Below are 26,033 nucleotides of genomic sequence, written 5' to 3' on the forward strand. Positions count from 1 at the left end.
ATACAGGAACAGTATGGGGCTTGTCTATGTTATAATACAGGAATAGTAAATGGTATGTGGCTTGTCTATGTTATAATACGGGAATAGTAAATGGTATGTGGCTTGTCTATGTTAAAATACAGGAATAGTAGGGGGCTTGTCTATATTATAATACAGGAATAGTATGTGGCTTGTCTAGGTTATAATACAGGAATAGTAGGTGGCTTGTCTATGTTATAATACAGGAATAGTAAATGGTATGGGGCTTGTCTATGTTATAATACAGGAATAGTAAATGGTATATGACTTGTCTATGTTATAATACAGGAATAGTAAATGGTATATGACTTGTCTATGTTATAATACAGGAATAGTAAATGGTAGGGGGCTTGTTTATGTTATAATACAGGAATAGTAAATAGAATGTGGCTTGTCTATGTTATAATACAGGAACAGTATGGGGCTTGTCTATGTTATAATACAGGAATACTAAATGGTATGTGGCTTGTCTATGTTATAATACAGGAATAGTAAATAGTATGTGGCTTGTCTATGTTATAATACAGGAATAGTATGGGGCTTGTCTATGTTATAATACAGGAATAGTGTAGCTTCTTAGTGCTTTTACCAGAACAGACATCAGGGTAATGGGCAGAGAAAAGCATGGTTTTACTGAGAATTACCTCATCTGCATTTAACCCCTTAAGGACACATGACATGTGTGATATGTCATTATTCCCTTTTATTCCAGAAGTTTGGTCCTTAAGGGGTTAATGTGCATTTGTGCATTACTCCACCCAAGTCTGTAGATTGTAAGCTCTTTGGGACAGAGCACTTCAATCATATCACCCTGTAGATATTTCCTTTTGGATGAATCATGGCATTGCACTGCCAGTGGGTGAATGACATTTATGCACTTAGTGGCATGAGGGTATGGTGGTACTTAGACCCTGTATTGGGATTAAATTCATCCAGGGGTAAGGCTGGGGGTTATGGGAGTTAGGGTTAAATATTAGAGGTAGATAATGGGTTAGGCCGGGTTATGCTGGATAGGAAAACAATACATGTCATACCCTTAGTTGGCTCACTAAATTATATATCATTTATCAAGATTAGCACACATGCAGTGTTCAATCTGACCCTGGCACTGACGGTGTTAAATCTGAATTTTGAGCCAGGTTCAATAATTTTATATATATATATATATATATATATATATATATATATATATATATATATATATATATATATATATATATATACACACACACACACACACATACAATCCCAGGGTAATATTACCCCATCCCAGGGATTTTAGGGGTGTCCCATTAATCCTGCTTCCTACACAGAGGTCATACCCTGCACCTATCCTCTTCCTCCCAATGCTGTCTGCTCCTTATCTGTGTAGAGGGCAGGATCAATGACTATTCTTCATCTTTGACAAAGTAATTAAGGCGGTGAAGTGCTGTTAATTTAGTGTGAATGGCGGCTGCTGTGATGGATGCAAATTAAGAGGCAGTTTGGGAGCAGATTATCTCCCTGTACAGGCAGTGATCAGTGATTTATATCCCAAGGGGGTACACACCATTTATACCCCAAGTGGGAATTCTGCACAGGTAAGGGGTTTGTGGTTTGGGGGGAGTGGTGGGGGGAGCTAACGAAGTCTACTGATTTAAACTAGTGCAAACACATGGCACACACAGACAGTTCATCCAAAATAAAGACAAAGAGACATACAATATCAACCTCCACACACACAATGACAATGAATATAGAAAATACACACGCGCATTCCTGAATTGTGACACATTCACACACACACACACTCCTAAACACACAGTCATAAATAGTGACAAATTCACACACACACACACACACACACACACACACACACACACACACACACACACACACACACACACACACACACACACACACACACACACACACAGTCATAAATATTGACACATGCACACACACACACACTCCTAAACACACTCACGTTTCCTTACCTATTATAACTGGACTTTAATGGCAGATTATTCCAGCATGTGAATGGTTAAAACTGTGGGATTTATTTGAAAACTGTGAAGACAGGGGCACTGTGACCCAGTTCTCATTCCCATTCCACACAAGCCACAGTTTAGTGAGTAAGCCCTAGTGTAATGGGGGGGGGAGAAAAAGGGGAGGGGGAATATAGAGCAGGAGGATGATGGCCATTCAGAACGCAAATATCTATAAATAGGGTGCTCTAAATGGGGGAAAGGTCTGCAATCAGTTTTACAAAAAAAAAAAAAAACAGAAAAGCAGAAAATAAAACCATTACCAAAATAAGCAATAACTTAATAAACACACACAAATAAACCAAAATTCACACAACTAAGAAAATAATAGACAACAAACCTGCATCACACATACCAGACAACAAAGTTTATTCATTAGACAGAAAATTGGAAACGGAATTGACAAATTTAGGCGAATTTACCCCAAATACGACCAGAGCTGAATTAGAGATTTTTATTTCCCTGAATCAGTTATTTTGCCCAATTTTTAAAATTCTGTTTTAAATTCACCCAATTTACTTTTTATGGAATCGACCCTTAAGACACACGTCATGCAATGTCTAGTCCCTAATTGCAGGGCTGCGAGTTCATTCCAGCATTTGAAGGGTTAAAAAGACTGACCAATCAGATCACAGCTTTATTCTCCCCCAAAGGGTTAAATAGAGACACTTTACACTGTGATAAGGGGGTAACAATACTACTTTAGAAATCATAGAATTACATTTAATGAATGCAGGACAGGTAAGATCCCAGTCAAAAAGGAAAATCTATCCAAATAAATAAATAAATAAATAAATAAATAAATACATAAATAAAATAAATACATAAATAAATATTAACCCATTCATTGTCGTCCACAAGTACAGGGAAACCTATAGCGTTTCACGTGTGTCATTATGGCATGGTTATTAAACTTTGGGTTAATAGGATGATATAGGAACAACGAAGATATTTTAATAGGATAAAAAAAAAATGATTTGATCGAATAATCGATATTAATCATTTAATTCACATAAAATGATTCATCTATTAATTTTTGGCAATGCAGGAAACTCAAAGATTTAGTTATACCGCACATTGTGTGTTTGTAGCAACTGTATACTCACAAATTCAACGTTTCACTGCTACATAATAATATTCAATGTATATATAGTATATTAAAAAAAAAAATATATATATATATATATAGTGTATATGTGCGTGTATGCTTAAAATCCATACTTTTTAAAGTTTATTTTGTGTGTGTTTGTTGTTTTTTATTTCAATTAAATGTTATTCAATAATTATTCTGTCTGTTCTATCTAATCGAAACTATTCAGGGTGAGAGGGGGTGAGGGGGAGGGAGGGAGAATGAAACTCCATAATTTTATCATTTCATTCATTTACATTTAACGTATTTTCCATCATTTACAGGATTTTCAGCACTGAATTTATCAGCACTATTATATTTCTAAGACAAACAGTAACACGGGTGTAATGTGTGTTAGATACAATACAAAACAAACACAGTAGATACGATCATTTGGTGTATTTGCTCGTAAGTATTAAAGTGATGCAGAAAAAAATACGAATTTTGGGATTAAAACGGATGTCAATTATATCATTATTTAATAAACCACTGTATAAGAAGTTGTTTCGGTTTTTTTGTTTGTTTGTTTTGATTTCTTGATGTGAAGAAATAACGAGTTAGATTAAAAATGAGGTAAACAGTAAATATATATCAGGAAAATTCTTACTGAATACCTTACTAAAAATACAAATAAATAAATAAATGAAAAGAAACACATTTATAAAAACAGACGTTACAGCCTATATATATATAAAATAAATAAAAACCAAAACATTTGAAAACAGCCACTGAAAGGTGTGAAAGGTGTGAAAGGTGTGAAAGGTGTGAAAGGTGTGAAAGGTGTGAAAGGTGTTCTTGGGGAGAAGAAATATTGATGTAAATTCTGGATGGGGGTCTGCACCCCCTCCATTGCAAATTTAGGAGGCACTTGTGACTGCAGAGCCAATTAAATTAAAGGACACAGGGAGAGCAGGAGGGAAGATCTGTCATGGATTCAGGCTGGGTTAAGGTGTAGGGATGGGGTGCTTGGATGTCCCCCCCCCCCCCACAAATACTAACAAGAATTGGGGGCAGATCAGCTCTGACTAAGTGCACTGAGCATCCTTTGTGAGTCACACATAATAAACATTGGCAATGCAGGCTGGGGGACAGGCTGTGACTTGGAGCTGACACTGTCCCTTTAAAATCTGAATCCTGGACTAATGATTTATCAAACTCTTATTATCAAGAAAATGTCAAACGAAGGGCACCTTCCTCTGCACTGACGCAAACTCTCTCTGCTCCAGCTTCATATAGAAGGTTCTGTGCTGTAACAGTCTGCTCCAGTCTATAGCCAGTGAGTGGACCCTCCACAGGCACCCAGGACAGAACAGGACTATGGTGAGTGCTGCAATTTACCCATTTTATGCACCTCTGGGAGGATAGGGGTACAGACTGCCTTCCTGTACATTGATTTTATTTGTAGAATAATTAACACTGTTTAATCTCCTGGTATAATATTACTAGGCATTATATTACTGGTACAGTATTTATCATAGTGTTATACAGAGAGATCAAAAGTTATATAGACTAGCATAGTGTTATACAGAGATTACCGTTATATAGAATAGCATAGTGTTATACAGGGAGATACACCTTTATATAGACTATCATAGTGTTATACATAGAGATAACCCTTTATATAGACTATCATAGTGTTATACATAGAGATAACCCTTTATATAGACTATCATAGTGTTATACATAGAGATAACCCTTTATATAGACTATCATAGTGTTATACATAGAGATAACCCTTTATATAGACTATCATAGTGTTATACATAGAGATAACCCTTTATATAGACTATCATAGTGTTATACATAGAGATAACCCTTTATATAGACGATCATAGTGTTATACATAGAGATAACCCTTTATATAGACTATCATAGTGTTATACATAGAGATAACCCTTTATATAGACTATCATAGTGTTATACATAGAGATAACCCTTTATATAGACTATCATAGTGTTATACATAGAGATAACCCTTTATATAGACTATCATAGTGTTATACATAGAGATAACCCTTTATATAGACTATCATAGTGTTATACAGAGAGATGACCGTTATATAGACTATCATAGTGTTATATAGAGAGACAAACATTTATATTGACTATCATAGTGTTATACAGAGATAAACAGTTACATAGACTATCATAGTGTTATACCGAGAAATAAACAGTTACACAGACTAACATAGTGTTATACAGAGATAAACAGTTATATAGACTATCATAGTGTTATATAGAGACACAGACATTTACATACACTATCGTAGTGTTATACAGATAAATAAACAGTTATATAAACCATCACAGTGTTATACAGAGAGATAATTCTTTATATAGACTGTCATAATGTTATACAGAGAGATAATTTGAAATATAGACTAACATAGTGTTATAGAGAGATACACAGTTACACAGACTATCATGGTGTTATACAGAGAGATAAACCTTTACATAGACTGTCACAGTGTTATATATAGAGATTAACAGTCATACAGACTATCATAGTGTTACAGAGAGATACACAGTTACACAGACTATCATGGTGTTTTACAGAGAGAGAAACCTTTACATAGACTGTCACAGTGTTATATATAGAGATTAACAGTTATATAGACTATCATAGTCATATAAAGAGAGATAACTTTTTATATAGACTGCCATAATGTTATACAGGGAGATACACCTTTATATAGACTGTCATTATGTTATAAAGGGAGTTGAGACTCGAAACATAGCTGACTTGGAGAAATTGTATAAATCAGCTATTTTGGCCTTAAATTAGAAATGAGTTTTGAATTCTGGACAATAACCTGACAGACTTAGTTTAGTTTTGCAGTATAATGCTGAGCAAATGACTAATTATAATAGCATTAAACAGGAGAATATCCAGGAGTGAAATTAAACAATAGCAAAATCCCCCTGATATCCTGGGAGTTGGCATTAGAGAGTAATAAAGGTAGCATTACTAGATCTGGGATAGAATTTCAGAATAGAACGCTTCATTCCTGCACATAGAAAGGAGGATTATTTTGTCAGTCCCAGGAACTTGCTCTTGTCTGGTTTTTGTACATTGCTGTGGACATAAGTTCCTCCCTGATTGAGTTGTGAGCACATATACCGTGTGTTATTATACTCTATTATTATTGGTTATTATTGTTATTGGGTTTTTTCAGTCATTTATTATTATTATTATTGTTATTATTATTATTATTATTATTATTATTATTATTATTATTATTAACTGGAGAAGCTGAAATAGTAACTTTATAACTTTAGTATTAGGTTAAGTATCTTAGTATTATACAATAATCATCATGGTATTATACAAAACTAAGACAGTATTATACCATAACTATCACAGTATTATACAATAAGTAACATAGTATTATACAACAACGGACACAATATTATACAATATATAACAGTTTTAAATAATAATTATCTCTGTATTAAACAGTAATTGACACAGTATTATGCAATAACTAACCGTATTATACAATAAATAACACAGTATGATACAGTAACTAACACAGTATTATATATTACAGATCTCATCATTACACATTATCTATTACCGTATTATATAATAACTAACACAGTATTACATATTACAGATCTCATCATTATACATTCACTATTACCGTATTATATAATAACTAACACAGTATTACATATTACAGATCTCATCATTATACATTCACTATTACAGTATTATATAATAACAAACACAGTATTATATAATAAGGATCTCAGTATTATACATTGACTATCAGAATATTATAGAATAACTATCACAGTATTATATAATAACTAACACAGTATTCTATACAGATCTCATCATTATACATTAAGTATCACAGTATTATATTAAACTAACACAGTATTATATAGTAATGATCTCAGTATTATACACTGACTATCAGAATATTATAGAATAACTAACACAGTTTTATATATTACAGATCTCAGTATTTTACAGCAACTATCACAGTGATATAGAACACCTAACACAGTATTATAGAATAACTAACACAGTATTATAGAATAACTAACACAGTATTATATATTAAAGATCTCAGTATTACACAATTACTATCACCGTATTATAGAATAACTAACACAGTATTATATATTAATGATCTCAGTATTACACATTAACCATCACAGTATTATAGAATAACTAACACAGTGTTATATATTAAAGATCTCAGTATTACACATTAACTATCACAGTATTATATAATAACTAACATAGTATTATAGAATAACTAACACATTATTATATATTAATGATCTTAGTATTATACATTGACTATCAGAATATTACAGAATCACTAACACAGTATTGTAGAATAACGAACACATTATTAAATATTAATTATCTTAGTATTATACATTAAATATCAGAATATTATAGAATAACTAACACAGTATTATATATTAAAGATCTCAGTATTAAACATTAACTATCACAGTATTATAGAATAACTAACACAGTATTATAGAATAACTAACACAGTATTATATATTAAAGATCTCAGTATTACACAATTACTATCACCGTATTATAGAATAACTAACACAGTATTATATATTAATGATCTCAGTATTACACATTAACCATCACAGTATTATAGAATAACTAACACAGTGTTATATATTAAAGATCTCAGTATTACACATTAACTATCACAGTATTATATAATAATTAACATAGTATTATAGAATAACTAACACATTATTATATATTAATGATCTTAGTATTATACATTGACTATCAGAATATTATAGAATAACTAACATAGTATTATAGAATAACTAACGTAGTATTATAGAATAACAAACACAGTATTATAGAATAACAAACACAGTATTATATAATAACTAACATAGTATTATAGAATAACTAACACAGTATTATATATTAAAGATCTCAGTATTATTAAGTAACTAATACAGTATTATAGAAAAACCAACACATTATTATATATTAATGATCTCAGTGTTTTACAGCAACTATCACAGTATTATACTATAACTAACGCAGTATTAGACAATAACCATTTCAGTATTATGCAATGACTATCACAGTATTATGCAATAACTGTATAAAACTTTATAAAAAGCTAAAACAGCAGGAACACAGTATCAACAGGAGCTGAAACAGATACAGACACAATATGGTAACAGTAAAATCTACAATGTAACGTTTATAGTATCATCCCGAGAGCTGTCCAATGCTGCAATGAAGACAGTAACAAAGTAACAACCTTTCTAATACTGAACACTAATTATCATAGAATTGTGCAGAGAGTTTAAACGGGTTTAGTAGACTGACTCTAAAACAGTAACAGAGGAAATGTCATCATAGTAACACTAGGAGCTGTCCAGTGCTGAACCTGAACCTAAATTAGTAACACTGATTATCACAGTAACACTAGGAGCTGTCCAGTGCTGAACCTAAATTAGTAACACATTATCACAGTAACACCAGGAGCTGTCCAGTGCTGAACCTAAATTAGTAACACATTATCACAGTAAGACTAGGTGCTGTCCAGTGCTGAACCTAAATTAGTAACACTGATTATCACAGTAACACTAGGAGCTGTCCAGTGCTGAACCTAAATTAGTAACACTGATTATCACAGTAACACTAGGAACAGTCCAGTACCAAACCTGATCAGTAATACAGATTATCACAGTAACACCGGGAGCTGTCCAGTGCCGGACCCGGATCAGTAAAACAGATTATCACAGTAACACTAATAGCTGTCCAGTGCTGAACCTGAATCATTAATATAGATTATCACAGTAACACTAGTAGCTGTCCAGTGCCGGACCCGAATCAGTAACACAGATGATCACAGTAACACTGGGAGCTGTCCAGTACTGAACTTGAATCAGTAAGATAGCCTATAACAGTAACATCGGGTGTTGTCCAGTGCTGAACCCGAATCAGTTAAATAGACTATGACAGCAACACTGGGAACTGTCCATCCAGTGCTGAACCCAAATAAGTAACGCAGACTATCACAGTCACAATGGGAGCTGTCCATGGCTGAACCTGAATCAGTATGATGGAATCCCAGTAACACCAGGAGCTGTCCATCCAGTGCTGAACCTGAGTCAGTTTGGTGGGCTATCCCAGTAACACCAGGAGCTGTCCATGGCTGAACCTGAGTCAGTATGATGGAATCACAGTAACACCAGGAGCTGTCCATCCAGTTCTGAACCTGAGTCAGTTTGGTGGGCTATCCCAGTAACACCAGGAGCTGTCCATCCAGTGCTGAACCTGAGTCAGTTTGGTGGGCTATCCCAGTAACACCAGGAGCTGTCCATCCAGTGCTGAACCTGAGTCAGTTTGATGGACTATCCCAGTAACACCAGGAGCTGTCCATAAAGTGCTGAACCTCAATCAGTATGACTATCACAGTAACACTGGGAACTGTTCATCCAGTGCTGAACCTCAATCAGTAAGACAGGCTGTTACAGTAACATCAGCAGCTGTCCATCCAGTGCTAAACCTGAATCAGTATGATGGACTATAATATATAGTATATATTTGTGTCATATTCATTTATTAATAAATCAATGAATGTTCAATGTATGCACGTTGATCTATATATGTGTGTATGTCTGTTTATGAATGTATATGTGTGCTTCTATGTACTAATGCTTTTGTGTGTATGTGTGCTTGTATGTATGTACCTTTGTATTTGTGCCTATATCCTTATATTTTAAGTGCTGATCGGGGAAAATTGGAATTAGCTGGCATGTTATATACTGGTACAGATAATCCTACCTTTGTTTAATTAAATGAAATCTTCAATCTGGATTATGGATGATTTGGGGGAATATTGGAAAGCGCTTTGTTTTACCCTCTGCATCCAGAGCTTGTCTGTGGAACAGGGAATGCGTTTTACTGAGTGACACAAGGTAAATGGGGCGGAAAATTAAGGAATCTTTCTACAATAGAGAAGGGAGAATGGAGCCCCCCCAGCTGCCGTGTGAAATGTAATCCAAGGCTAATATTTATTACAGCCAGCCTGGGTCAGTGTAGAGGAGAATGTGCTCTGTATATTAAGCGTATTACAGGTAGACTAACACACTCTCTATATTAAGCATTGCACAGGTAGAGAAACACATGTTAATGTTGATTCTGTGTTAACCTATTCTTTGTTTTCGACAGGATTTGGCGAATCCAATGGATTTAGGGAAGAAGACAGTGAACAGTCCAGATGGTGCTGCCCCGGGGCCCATTGGGGCTGCAGGAATCACGAAGCAAGGTGCTGATAATGATATCCCTCTACAAGCATCTTCAAAACTCGCCAAACTGTCCCAATCTGCTTCCAGTGACTGCAAGGGGTTCCCTTCTGAAGACCCCAAGGTTAGCCCCCTGGAGAGATCTAAAACTGGGGGGTCCTGCAAGTCTAGCACCCCAATTCACAGCAACTTTGCCCAGAGGAAAGATTCTGTAGAGAGTTTTCCCCTGAAGAATGACTCACTGGCAGATCGAAATGGGCAGAGTAATGCTGTGCAATGCCGCATTGTACCCCTCCAGAGTGCAGAAGGGGAGCTTCACCAGAGCTTCAGAAAGACTTCTCTTGAGCAAAATAATGCCCAGGGGGGTTGGGTGCCCATGACACAGAGTACTGTGGTACTAGGCACAGATGGCAACACCTCTGTTTACCCTGGCAGCCTCGAGGAGGTAAGTTGGTTTTAATAATGCTTAAACATTCTATTGCTGCATCATAGCAACTACTGACTCTGTGTCTGTAAGTAATAATACTACAATTACAGTACCTTACTTATCGATTAAACTATCAGGGTTTTTCACGTTGGAATTGCTGGAAATCTAAAATTAATTTTAAAATCGTGGCCACAAAGAGAAATTGGACATAATACATGAAATTCACTTTACATTGACTAAGAATTCCAGCCAGTCAGCAGTTTAGTGAAAAACCATATGTGCATTAGTAATCATTAATACTATTACTATTGCAACGTATTGTATGCTTTATTCTTACCAAGTATTAATGCTTACTAACGCACATATGGTTTTTAAACTGTGAACTGGCTGGAGTTTAATCTTAATATTCTTTAGTAAGTATTACTCCTGCATCCTAATCATTCTTAAAGTCGTGTCTTTGTAAGTATTAATACTACTTTTGTTGCATCATATTACATTTTAACATATAAGTATTAATCATGCATCTTAAAAAATTCACACAAAAAAGAGACATGTCTAAGTATTTATACTAATTTTACGGCAGCTCTTGAATCCATATTGCTGTGTCTCGGAATTATTTTACTTCTTATAGATGTGTTTAGATAAAATATATATCTTAGTAAAATGTATACTGTTATTCATGATTTTTTTTATTTTTTCATTTTAATGCTGCATCTTAGTAATATATATATATATATTAAGAATTAATTGTACTACTTAGTAACAATACTGAATTTCAATATTTTGTAAAAATCTCTATTAGTATGTTTTAATATTTATTGTACTTTTTTATTTTATTCTTAATGCTTCATCTTAATACATATTAAAATTAATAATTAATAAATACGAGTAAATATGGCATCTTCATACATTTTAAATATGTGTCTAAGTATAAATAAAGCAGTTGTGGAATCGTAACAATTTATAATAATCATTGGGTTAGTATTGGCTAGATGAGTTGGAGAATTATTGTGTTGGATATTTTTTGCATTTTGTGTTTCAAGTTTGTTCTTTATTGAATACATTATTGTGTCTTAATAACTATTAGTACCCTGTCCAAGTATGTATTAATTCTGGGAATTACCGGTAATATGCATGAATTCTGTGTTTTAATACTAATTAGTAATGTCTTAAATATTATATCTTGCTACATATTATTAGTATGTCTCTGGGTGTGTTAATGCTGTCTCCTAGTGTGTTTTAATGCTGTGTGCTAGTATGTCTCAATGCTGTGCCAGTTTATATTAATACTGAGTATACATTAATGCTGTGTCTTTATATATATAATTGCTATACCTCAGTATGCATTAATGCTATATATTACTGTATATTAATGCTATGTCTCAGTGTGTATTAAAAATGCTATATATTACTGAATATTAATGCTATGTCTCAGTGTGTAATAATGCTATATATTACTGAATATTAATGCTATGTCTCAGTGTGTATTAATTCTGTATCTTTCTGTGGATTAATGGTATGTCTCAGTGCCTATTATTGCTATGGTAATAATGATGTGGTTTAGGAAGTATTGATGCTATTACTCAGTGAGTATTACCACATCTCAGTGTGTTATATTGCTATGCTTCAATGTATGTTAATGCTATGTTTCAATGAGTATTAATGTTATGACTCAGTGAGTATTAATGCTATGTCTCAATGTGTAGTGATGCTGTGCCTCAGCGTGTATTAATGAACTTTAATGATATGTCTATGTGAGTATTAATGCTTTTGCTTAGTGAAATGTATTGATATGACTCAGTGTGTATTGATGCTATGTCTCAGTGAGTAATAATAGAAAGCTTGACAAAGGCCTCTGTGCAGGCAGAAACCTTGCATTTCTTGTTCCAATAAAACTTCTTGATGGTAGACCTGGAGGGCCTAGACCATATGTATTTGTTGACTTCTGTAATAGGGTTTGCCAGCTCCAGGTCTGGAGCACCTAGGTCTTTAAATAAGAGTGTGGCTTCCTTTTCCTGTGTGGATTATCAGTGAGTAATAATTGCACATCTCAGTGTGTATTGATGCTATGTCTCAGTGAGTATTAATGTTATGTCTCAGTGCGTAGTAATACTATGTCTCAGTGAGTATTAATGCTATGTCTCAGTGTGTAATAATGCTTTGTCTCAGTGAGTATTAATGGTATGTCTCAGTGAGTAGTAATGTTATGTCTCAGTGAGTATTAATGCTATGTCTCAGTGTGTATTAATGTTATGTCTCAGTGTGTGTTAATGTTATATCTCAGTGAGTATTAATGCTATGTCTCAGTGTGTAATAATGCTATGTCTCAGCGAGTATTAATGGTATGTCTCAGCGAGTATTAATGGTATGTCTCAGTGTGTAATAATGCTATGTCTCAGTGAGTATTAATGCTATGTCTCAGTGTGTAATAATGGTATGTCTCAGTGTGTAATAATCCTATGTCTCAGAGAGTATTAATGCTATGTCTCAGTGCATAGTAATGCTATGTCTCAGTGAGTATTAATGTTATAATTTAGTGAGTATTAAAGCTATGTCTCAGTGTGTAATAATGTTATGTCTCAGCAAGTATTCATGGTATGTCTCAGTGTGTAAAAATGCTATGTCTCAGTGAGTATTAATGCTATGTCTCAGTGTGTATTAATGGTATGTCTCAGTGTGTAATACTGCTATGTCTCAGTGAGTATTAATGTTATATCTCAGTGAGTATTAATGCTATGTCTCAGTGAGTATTAATGGTATGTCTCAGTGTGTAATACTGCTATATCTCAGTGAGTATTAATGTTATATCTCAGTGAGTATTAATGCTATGTCTCAGTGTGTAATATTGCTATGTCTCAGTGAGTATTAATGTTATATCTCAGTGAGTATTAATGCTATGTCTCAGTGCATAGTAATGCTTTGTCTCAGTGAGTATCAATGCTATATCTCATTGTGTATTAATGGTATGTCTCAGTGTGTCATAATGCTATGTCTCAGTGAGTATTAATGTTATATCTCAGTGTGTATTAATGCTATTACTCAGTGAGTATTAATGCAATGTCTCAGTGTGTAATAATGCTACGTCTCAGTGTGTAATAATGCTATGTCTCAGTAAGTATTAATGGTATGTCTCAGTGAGTATTTATGGTATGCCTCAGTGTGTAATAATGCTATTACTCCGTGAGTATTAATGCTTTTACTCAGTGAGTATTAATGCACTGTCTCAGTCTATAATAATGCTATGTCTCGGCAAGTATTAATGCTATGTCTCAGTAAGTATTAATGGTATCTCTTAATGTGTAACAATTTCTATGTCTCAGTGAGTATTAATGCTATGTCTCAGTGTGTCATAATGCTATGTCTCAGTGACTATAAATGGTATGTCTCAGTATGTAGTAATGCTATGTCTCATTGAGTATTAATGCTATGTCTCAGTGACTATTAATGGTATGTCTCAGTATGTAGTAATGCTATGTCCCAGTGAGTATTGATGCCATGTTTCAGTGAATATTTATGCTATATCTCAGTGTGTAGTAATTCTATGTCTCAGTGAGTATTACTGCTATGTCTCAGTGTGCATTAATGCTATATCTTAGAGTGTATTACTGCTAAGTATCAGTGTGCATTAATGCTATATCTTAGAGTGTATTAATGCTATGTTTCAGTGTGTAGTAATGCTATGTCCCAGTGAGTATTGATGCCATGTCTCAGTGAGTATTAATGGTATGTCTCAGTGAGTATTAATGGTATGCCTCAGTGTGTAATAATGCTATTACTCAGTGAGTATTAATGATATGTCTCAGTGAGTATTAATGCTATGTCTCAGTGTGTAATAATGCTATGTCTCAGTGAGTATGAATGCCATGTCTCACTGTGTAATAATGCTATGTCTCAGTAAGTATTAATGCTAAGTATCAGTGTGTATTAATGGTATGTCTCAGTGTGTAATTGATATGTCTAAGTGATTATTAATGTTATATCTCAGTGAGTATTAATGCTATGTCTCAGTGTGTAATAATGCTATGTCTCAGTGAGTATTAATGCTATGTACCCATGTCTTAATGTTATGACTCAATAAGCATTAATGCTATGTTTCAGTGTGTATTAATGCTATGTCTCATTGTGTAATAATGCTATGTCTTAGTGTGTAATAATGCTATTACTCAGTGAGTACTAATGCTGTGTTTCAGTGTGTATTAATGCTATGTCTCGGTGTGTAATAATGCTATGTTTCAGTGTGTATTAATGCTATGTCTTAGTGTGTAGTAATGTTCAGTGTATTGATACTATGTCTCAGTGTGTTTTAATGTTATGTCTTAGTGATAATGCTCAGTGCATTGATACTATGACTCAATAAGCATTAATGCTATGTTTCAGTGTGTATTAATGCTATGTTTCAATGAGTATTGATGCTAGGATTTAATTTGTAATGGTATTACACAGTATGTATCAATGCTATGTCTTGATATGTATTAATAATAATGCCAATGCTATGTCTTGATATGCATTAGCATGTTAATACTGTGTCTCAATGTGTATTAATAATGTGTCCCACTCTAAGTATGTTAGAGATTCATAGGAATACTAAAACAAAAGATCTAGCATTAATATACCTTAACACAGAGTATACATGTTTCAATGCTGTGTTTAGTATGAATCCATACTAAGTCTTTTTATGTATTAATATTGTGTTTAGTATGGATCAATACTGTGTCTTATTATATTTTAGTATGTATTAATAGTGTGTTTAGTATGTATCAATACTATGTCTTAGTATGTTTTAGTATGTATTAATAGTGTTTAGTATGCATCAATACTGTGTCTTAACACATATTAATGCAATTTCTTAGAATTTTGTGGTGTAGTATGTATTTATGTTTTATTATACATTATTGCTATGTCTTCGTATCTGTTAATACTGTGTCAGTCTACTAATGCTCTGAAGTATACGTTAATACTGTGCCTCAGTATCTATTAATATTGTGTCTTAGTTTTTATTATAATGATAGATAGAGACATGCAGATATACTATATTATTTCCTATGGCAATTCTATCTGTACTGTGCTCCACTAATGTCTGGAATGCTCAGTGTGGTATCTATACATTGTAATAGATACTATACTGTACAGCAGTGTAAACTGCAATGTTCAGCACACACTATACTATTCAGCACTGTGTGCTTTAAAGCAGAGCTCCAAATATTACTTCATAGCTCTGTAAACCACCACATTTCTAACTGGCATTCATTGGAAGTTGATTCCTGGAATGTACAACTTAAGGGTTGTTTTTTTGCTGTTAACAAATATATTTATTTTTCTTACATGAGTGTTTATATTGTCTACTTTATTTTGGTTTTGTATTCCATAAATGGTAATTACATAGATAATAAAATCTATATTTTTAAAATTAAAAACTATCAATTACTTTTACTATAGGATTGCATACCCATGCTAATCCCAAAGGCACAAAGGTGTGAAAGCACCTTTGTGCCTTTTTAATATATGAAGGGTCATTTTTTTTCAATGTAATCATAAAATAACCATATATAGCATTAATATAAGAAAGAAGAACCATAGTGTAATCTCTTAACATAGAAAAAACAATGATAGAATAAAATGGAACACTCACAATTTTCAGAGCCGTGAAATGCTCTAAACTCTAATAGCATTTCATCCACCACTGGGATAGCTGAAAATTGCTGGAACAATGGAGTATCCAAAAGAAACAGGAACCAAATAGTAATGATGATACACACTTTTATTCCATATATATATATTTTTAAAAAAACTATATAAAATACACACAACACGTTTCGACCCAATATAAGTCTTCTTCAAGTGCAAGACCTATATCAGATTGAAACACGTTGTGTTTATTTTATATTGTTTTATTTTAATTTATTTTTATATATATATATATATATATATATATATATATATATATATATATATATATATATATGGAATATACATGTCTTTATTATCATTACCACTTGGTTCCTGCTTCTTTTGGATACTCTACGGTTCCAGCAAGGATTTTCCAACAATTTCCAGTTATCCCAATGGTTTAGAGTTTAGAGCAAATCTTTAAAGGGCTCTGAAAATTGTGAGTGTTCCATTTTACTCTATCATTGTAATTTCTATGTTAACAGATTACACAATGGTTCTTCTTTCTTATATTCATTCTACATAGGGTTCTTTTATGATTACATTGAGAAAAAAGAACCATCATATATTACAAAGGTAATACATTTTTATTAATGTGTGCGCTTTACACTTTTGTTTGGGATTTAGCAATTTTGCTGAGTGTACTTGGTGACAATACAATTTAAGTGTGTTTTAGGCTGCACTGGGTTACTATTTGCCTAGCGCCACATATTTCGTATACGTTTTTTCTTTGTATGTTCTTCATATTATTAATATTTTTTATTATTGCTGTTTATAAGTCTCAGTCTTTGCAACCACAAATATTAACATTACCAAGAGATTGCATTGAATAATGATTAAAAAAAACAGCTATTTTGCAAACCATTTCTTAAAATCCAAAATTGATTATCTCTCTTTTTTTTTAGGATGATGAAGGAGATGAAAACAAGGCTCGAGGTAACTGGTCAAGTAAACTGGATTTCATCCTGTCTATGGTGGGCTATGCTGTGGGTCTGGGAAACGTCTGGCGATTCCCCTACCTGGCCTTTAAAAATGGCGGAGGTAAGATACAGGCACAATATGATTTTTTATATTAATAGGAGAAGTAGTTGGTCAATCCATTTAACAGCCAAAGCTCATTGAGAAGGACAGAAGATAGATGTGTGATAGCCAGGCAGGTGTTCTATTGATATCTGCCGTTTTATAAACTCATGGAGATTACAGACTGAAGTGCTTGAGGTGTGGGTTGTTTCCTTCAACAACAAAACTATAGTATATACTGCTATTTGGCTATGTTGGGCATCTGTATTTCAGAGGTCATTGTAGATTGATTTTGCAATCTATACATGTTTATTGATATGTGGCCAGGTGTCATGGCTGCACTACCCAACATACAATCATAGGTCAGGAATATGAAGACACAAAGGACGTATTCCAGGACCTTAGAATGGCTGCAGTAATGTATAAAAGTGGAAAAGAATAAATGTGAAACTAGTCAAGATCAGGATTCCAGAAATAAGGAAATACGAGTAAACAAGACAAAATCGGACAACCAAAAAATCAGGTAATACATAAAGCACTACACAAGGAACCAATGGGAAACCACGACAGGGGAAATACTATGGTGCTAACATTTTATTTAAATACTGAGGTGGACACTGATTGGTTCATGTCAACCCTGCAACCCCAAAAAGTGTGGGAATGGGGTAACAGTGATGGCTTGGCATTCCCAGAACTGTAAATGATGCTAGGCATCATATAAATATAAGTAGAGGGGCACCACGGGTGTGCAGTGTCCCTCTCTCTATCAGAAAACCCAAGAGTATTAACCGTGATCGGAGCAGCACGTGGATTGTTTGAGTACCGCGACACCAGCACCCTCCATAAATACTCTATCCCTGGTTAATAATTGGCATCATTGTGCATACATTGAACATCTACTCTGTGCAGATTGGGGTAATGCAGTTTACAGTCCAGTTAATCATGGCAGAGAGACTGACATGAACATCAGTGTGGTAACTAGCTTTATATTTCAGATCTTCGTATTTACAGGAACCCACATGCCTCCAGACATTAGCACAAAAATACAGAAACCCACACATACATAATCCATTCATATATTATCGAGTAATTTATACTAATAAATTAATCAATACATCCAGTGCTTGCAATGCTGTTTTATAAAGTAACACATGAATGCGTTGTGGGAGGAGTTTGCAATAAAACCCATGTTTTCCTTGCTGTGTCTCCCCAGGTGCATTTCTGATCCCATATCTGCTGATGTTAGCCCTGGCTGGGGTTCCCATTTTCTTACTGGAAGTGTCCCTTGGGCAGTTCGCAAGCCAGGGTCCCATATCTGTGTGGAAAGCGATCCCTGGATTGCAAGGTAATCTTATCAGGGTAACAGAGAAACCAGGAAGCAATCATGTAAATTTCTCTAATTTTCAAGTATGAAAATAGTGCAAAGTTTATTGTAGAGGTACTGGATACACGTGTAGGGGACATATACACAGTGCTGGGCAATAGGGCAAAGTAAGAAAGTAACAGTGCCAGGAAATAGGGTAACGTAAGAACTAAGCAGCAGTGCAAGGTTACGTTTCCGAGTGTGTGTGGTAACAGTGTTTGGTAATAATACTTTGTAACAGTACCAGGGAATAGGGAACAAGTGTTTGGTAATGTGTTTGGTAACTCTGGATATCAGGGTAATGGTGCTAGACACATTAGCAATATGAAGTAATAATGTAAGACTGCTTTTTTACTGGCTAGCAGGGCTGGGTTACTGTGCGCAGTATAAATACGGTGGTAGGTTAGCAGGTAACTGGGTACAGGGTAATGGTGTCTGGATGAGGATTGTATTGTATGTCAGTTTGCACTGTTTTGTAATTACTTTCTATTCTATGTTCAAATACACATGTTCTGTTGTACTAATTGTGGTGCTTTGCATGTTCTCAGTGCTGTGTTATAAGAACTCTCCATACTATGTACTGTGATGTGTGCGTTCTCTTACTGTGTGTGTGTTACATGTGCACTTTGTAGTGTTTATTAGTGATGTCCCGAACGGTTCGCTGGTGAATAGTTCCTGGCGAACATCGCATGTTTGCGTTCGCCACGAACGGCGAACATATGCGATGTTCGGTCCGCCCCCTATTCGTCTTCATTGAGTAAACTTTGACCCTGTACCTCACAGTCAGCAGACACATTCCAGCCAATCAGCAGCAAACCCTCCTTCCCAGACCCTCCCACCTCCTAGACAGCATACAATTTAGATTAATTCTGAAGCTGCATTCTTTTTTTTTTTATTATTATTTTTTTTGTGTGTGTGTTTATTATACATTATTCTCCATAGCCAGTAACCTGTGTTTATTATACATTATCCCCCATAGCCAGTAACCTGTGTTTATTATACATTATCCCCCCATAGCCAGTAACCTGTGTTTATTATACATTATCCCTTCCATAGCCAGTAACCTGTGTTTATTATACATTATCCCCCATAGCCAGTAACCTGTGTTTATTATACATTATCCTCCCATAGCCAGTAACTTGTGTTTATTATACATTATCTCCCCCATAGCCAGTAACCTGTGTTTATTATACATTATCCCCCATAGCCAGTAACCTGTGTTTATTATACATTATCCTCCCCATAGCCAGTAACCTGTGTTTATTATACATTATCCTCCCATAGCCAGTAACCGGTGTTTATTATACATTATCCTCCCATAGCCAGTAACCTTTGTTTATTATACATTATCCTCCCATTGCCAGTAACCTGTGTTTATTATACATTATCCCCCCCATAGCCAGTAACCTGTGCTTATTATACATTATCTCCCCCATAGCCAGTAACCTGTGTTTATTATACATTATCCCCCCACAACCAGTAACCTGTGTTTATTATACATTATCCCCCCCATAGCCAGTAACCTGTGTTTATTATACATTATCCTCCCCATAGCCAGTAACCTGTGTTTATTATACATTATCCCCCCATAGCCAGTAACATGTGTTTATTATACATTATCCTCCTATAGCCAGTAACCTGTGTTTATTTTACATTATCCCTCCATAGCCAGTAACCTGTGTTTATTATACATTATCCCCCCATAGCCAGTAACCTGTGTTTATTATACATTATCCCCCCCATAGCCAGTAACCTGTGTTTATTATACATTATCCCCCCCATAGCCAGTAACCTGTGTTTATTATACATTATCCCCCAACAACAGGTAACCTGTGTTTATTATACATTATCCCCCCCATAGCCAGTAACCTGTGCTTATTATACATTATCCTCCCATAGCCAGTAACCTGTGTTTATTATACATTATCCCCCATAGCCAGTAACCTGTGTTTATTATACATTATCCCCCCATAGCCAGTAACCTGTGTTTATTATACATTATCCCCCCATAGCCAGTAACCTGTGTTTATTATACATTATCCCCCATAGCCAGTAACCTGTGTTTATTATACATTATCCTCCCATAGCCAGTAACTTGTATTTATTATACATTATCTCCCCCATAGCCAGTAACCTGTGTTTATTATACATTATCCTCCCCATAGCCAGTAACCTGTGTTTATTATACATTATCCCCCCATAGCCAGTAACCTGTGTTTATTATACATTATCCTCCCATAGCCAGTAACCTGTGTTTATTTTACATTATCCCTCCATAGCCAGTAACCTGTGTTTATTATACATTATCCCCGCATAGCCAGTAACCTGTGTTTATTATTCATTATCCTCCCATAGCCAGTAACCTGTGTTTATTATACATTATCCCCCCCATAGCCAGTAACCTGTGTTTATTATACATTATCTCCCCCATAGCCAGTAACCTGTGTTTATTATACATTATCCCCCAACAACAGGTAACCTGCGTTTATTATACATTATCCCCCCCATAGCCAGTAACCTGTGCTTATTATACATTATCTCCCCCAGTAACCTGTGTTTATTATACATTATCCCCCAACAACAGGTAACCTGTGTTTATTATACATTATCCCCCCCATAGCCAGTAACCTGTGTTTATTATACATTATCCCCCATAGCCAGTAACCTGTGTTTATTATACATTATCCCTCCATAGCCAGTAACCTGTGTTTATTATACATTATCCCCCATAGCCAGTAACCTGTGTTTATTATACATTATCCCTCCATAGCCAGTAACCTGTGTTTATTATACATTATCCCCCCATAGCCAGTAACCTGTGCTTTTTATACATTATCTCCCCCACAACCAGTAACCTGTGTTTATTATACATTATCCTCCCATAGCCAGTAACCTGTGCTTATTATACATTATCTCCCCCATAGCCAGTAACCTGTGTTTATTATACATTATCCCCCAACAACAGGTAACCTGCGTTTATTATACATTATCCCCCCCATAGCCAGTAACCTGTGTTTATTATACATTATCCCCCATAGCCAGTAACCTGTGTTTATTATACATTATCCCACCATAGCCAGTAACCTGTGTTTATTATACATTATCCCCCATAGCCAGTAACCTGTGTTTATTATACATTATCCCTCCATAGCCAGTAACCTGTGTTTATTATACATTATCCCCCCCATAGCCAGTAACCTGTGCTTTTTATACATTATCTCCCCCACAACCAGTAACCTGTGTTTATTATACATTATCCCCCCCATAGTCAGTAACCTGTGTTTATTATACATTATCCTCCCCATACCAGTAACCTGTGTTTATTATACATTATCCCTCCATAGCCAGTAACCTGTGTTTATTATACATTATCCCCCATAGCCAGTAACCTGTGTTTATTATACATTATCCCTCCATAGCCAGTAACCTGTGTTTATTATACATTATCCCCCCATAGCCAGTAACCTGTGTTTATTATACATTATCCCCCCCATAGCCAGTAACCTGTGTTTATTATACATTATCCACCCATAGCCAGTAACCTGTGTTTATTATACATTATCCTCCCCATAGCCAGTAACCTGTGTTTATTATACATTATCCCCCCCACAACCAGTAACCTGTGTTTATTATACATTATCCCCCATAGCCAGTAACCTGTGTTTATTATACATTATCTCTCCCATAGCCAGTAACCTGTGTTTATTATACATTACCCCCCCATAGCCAGTAACCTGTGTTTATTATACATTATCCCTCCCATAGCCAGTAACCTGTGTTTATTATACATTATCCCCCATAGCCAGTAACCTGTGTTTATTATACATTATCCTCCCATAGCCAGTAACCTGTGTTTATTATACATTATCCCCCCCCCCCATAGCCAGTAACCTGTGTTTATTATACATTACCCCCCCATAGTCATTTATCGTTGGACCTAGGCAGCATGATGTCTTAGGCCGGCCCAGAGAGTGAGTGAGTGAGTGAATAATATAATATATATGTTCAGAAACATATTAGTAATATATGTAAATCGGGTTCATGCAAAGAGGGTGAAACGGTATTAAAGAAAAACACACTTATTGCATCAAATTTAGAAAGCCAAACTTTTAAAAACTTTCCTCATTTCTTTCTCGTCATGAGGAATATATTGGTTGTAGACTAAGGATTTCCATCTGCCCAATCTTTTAATAATATGCACTGGAGTGTCAGTGTTGAAGGAGACCGAAGCTGCCCCTATTCTAAATGAAAGACCCGAGACATGGATACAACCCAATCTTAGGAGTAGTGTTCTGATGTAGAAGATTAATTTAGCCGTAGTCAGAGGGATTCAGTGAGAGTAGTGGTGAAATGTGTGTGGCATGACTGAGTGTGGGTAAGTAAGAGTCAAGTATTTTAACTGGGCACTAGTTCTAGGTGGGATAAAGTGGTATAGCGGATGGATGAGTAGTTTGGTTCGTTTTAGAGGTTTGTAGAGAAAGTATATAGTGATCATGATTTTTAGCGATATCCAATATTTTTAAGTTGGTCCCAGTGCCATCACTCCTACCTGGTGTCACAATAGCTTGCATTTAAAAAAAAATAAAAAAACTTTTTTGACTGTAATATAATAGCAGTCAGTTTCCTTCACACGTGTGTGTTTCAGGGCCTGTCAGGGCACAGTGTCACACCAGTGCAACTCATATCTGGTGTAACAGTAGTGTACATTTAAAAAAAAAATACAGGGGGCTTGGTGTCACCTTTCGGGGACCCTTGGTGTTGTACGTGGCTGGGTGGAGGAAGAGACCTTCAATGACATCAGTGAGGACAAGGAATGGGACAGCTAGCTTGGTATCCAACCTTGTGCAAATGGGGAGTTTGCGGTTTTGCAAATGGACTGTTTGCGGTGCGTTAAACAGGGAGTTTGGTCTGTCACTGTGAAGCGGGCGTAACCCTTACACTACCTGATCGATACAACATCATAAATGATGTTTTAAAGCATGTTATTCCAAACAATTTAGGAATGTTCGGTGATTTATGCCCGTTATGGATTAAAACCAGACTCTGCATCAACTATGTAATTTTCCATGGGAGTTTTGCCATGGACCCCCCTCCGGCATGCCACAGTCCAGGTGTTATTCCCCTTGACACAACTTTTCCATTACTATTGTGGCTAGAAAGAGTCCCTGTGGGTTTTAAAATTCGCCTATTGAAGTCTATGGCGGTTCGCCGGGTTCTCCTGTTCGCGAACATTTGCGGAAGTTCGCGTTCGCCATTCGCGAACGGAAAATTCCATGTTCGCAACATCACTAGTGTTTATGTGTTCTTTCTGTACATGGAGTTGTTTACATGTTCTTTCTGCACTCTGTATTAGATACTTGTGCTACTACTCTCTGTATTTGTGTGTTGGGTTAGTTCTAATTATGTTATTGGATATTGGTTTTGTTGTTCGTATTGCATTGTGAAATGACTTAGTTGTACTTTCTTTATTTTTTTTAAATTCTTTATTTTTGTTGTGCTTGAGATTAACAAAAAAAATCTAACACACTGAGAAGATGGCAATGGGAAAAACAAGTCGGGGTAAAACAAGTGTGTATATATATCAGCACATTGTTTAGAGAAAAGAAACATTAACATTGCATGAAGAGTAAGGCGATCATTATGACAGATAGTATACAGGCTGTATGCACTGAGAGTGGTCTTACTAGTGTAAGTGTTAATAGAAATAGCAGGTGTAGCAGGCTTGACTTGTCTGAGTGATACCCCCAGGAGGCCCCCATGCTAGAAAAATGGGAGAGATAGGTGTCTTAAAGGCAAGAGTGTATAGATAGTGGGCTGTGTGCCGGTAAGCATGGCGTCTGGTTGCTTGGTGGGGGCATGGAGGTGGTTTTTGCCTAGGGAGGTCAGTTAGCTGATGTGGGGCAGGTTGAGGCAGCCGATGCTCTAGCTTCTTCCAGAATGCCCTGAAGTGCCTGTCCAGCCTCTCCAGGATGTCAAGTGCAGTGTCGGTGGGCTATCCTCAAGGCACCTCCAAGGCGGGGCAGTGGCCATCTCTACCGCCCCATGTGCACTAGGCCTCGATTTCACACTTGGTACCCGCGGGTTTACTTGGGTTGTAAAACTCTTTGCTGCTTGCCTTCAGTTGTGAGGAGTGAGTGGGCCCTTGAAATTGTTGCTTTTCTTCCCATAAAAGGCTTTGGTGGGCTTATATTATCACGATTGTGCGTGAGCTCAAGCAGAATGCGACTCGCCGCCATCATGTTCAGGCCCAGCCCCCTGTACTTTCTGCATTTTGTGTTCAGTCCATTGTAATTTTTGTAGTGTGTGTTGGGTTAGTTGTACTTCATGTATCAAGTGTTGGGTCAATTATACTTTCTATATTGTGTGATGGGTTAGTTACACTTTCTATATTAAGTGTTAGCATAGTTGCACTGTTTGTAGTGTGTGTTGGATTAGTTGTAGTTTATGTATTGTGTGATGTGTCAGTTGAACATTCTGTATTTTGTGTTAGGTTGCTTCTACATTTCATATTGTGTGATGAGTTAATTGTATGTTTAGTTGTACTTTCTGTATTGTGTGATGGGTTTGTTTTACCTTCTCTTGAGTGTTGAGCAGATTTTACTTTCTGTACAGAGTTTTGGAAAACTTTCTGTATTGTGTGTTGGGTTAGTTGTTGTACTTGCCACATTGAGTGTTGGGTTAGCTATAATTTCTGTATTGTGTGATGGATTTTTGTACTTTTTGTGCTGTGTTGGGTTAGCTGTACTTTTAACCATCTTAGCTCTTGAACTGCAGAAGCTTCATTCCCAGGAAGGAGAGGGCCACAGTGTACAAACTGGATGCATCTAATATAGTGTAAACTTTGTTATGAATATTTTATGTATTTTCATTACAAACAAAATGTTTAAATGATAGATCGTAGTCGGTTGCCTCAATAAATAAATGTTACGAGTGCGTATTCTCTTATCTGCACTATTGATTTCTTGGATTTGTTTTGAGTCCTGTCCAACCAATGCAGAATAAGCGGCAAAAATATAGTTATTTGACATAAGAAGAATATAAATCCTATAACCAGCCAGTCCATTTCCTTCCTTACATATGAACTTGTAAAAAGTATCCGAGCCATGTCTCGGAAAA

The 26,033-nt window shown here is 35.5% G+C and overlaps 1 protein-coding gene across 1 annotated transcript in view; it reads left to right on the top strand.

Moving 5' to 3' along the window:
• The first annotated feature begins 4,246 nt into the window (after positions 1–4,246).
• SLC6A5 (solute carrier family 6 member 5) overlaps positions 4,247–26,033 on the top strand; it is a 73,522-nt gene continuing 51,735 nt past the window's right edge. The window contains exons 1-4 of the mRNA XM_063437858.1: positions 4,247–4,494; positions 10,367–10,885; positions 17,440–17,575; positions 18,768–18,899. Of these exons, the coding sequence (XP_063293928.1) occupies positions 4,492–4,494; positions 10,367–10,885; positions 17,440–17,575; positions 18,768–18,899 (790 nt within the window). The 5' untranslated portion in view covers positions 4,247–4,491. The remainder of the gene's footprint in view (positions 4,495–10,366; positions 10,886–17,439; positions 17,576–18,767; positions 18,900–26,033) is intronic.

This window comes from Pelobates fuscus, chromosome 12, assembly GCF_036172605.1.
Source record: "Pelobates fuscus isolate aPelFus1 chromosome 12, aPelFus1.pri, whole genome shotgun sequence".
NCBI classification, from domain to species: Eukaryota; Metazoa; Chordata; class Amphibia; order Anura; family Pelobatidae; genus Pelobates; species Pelobates fuscus.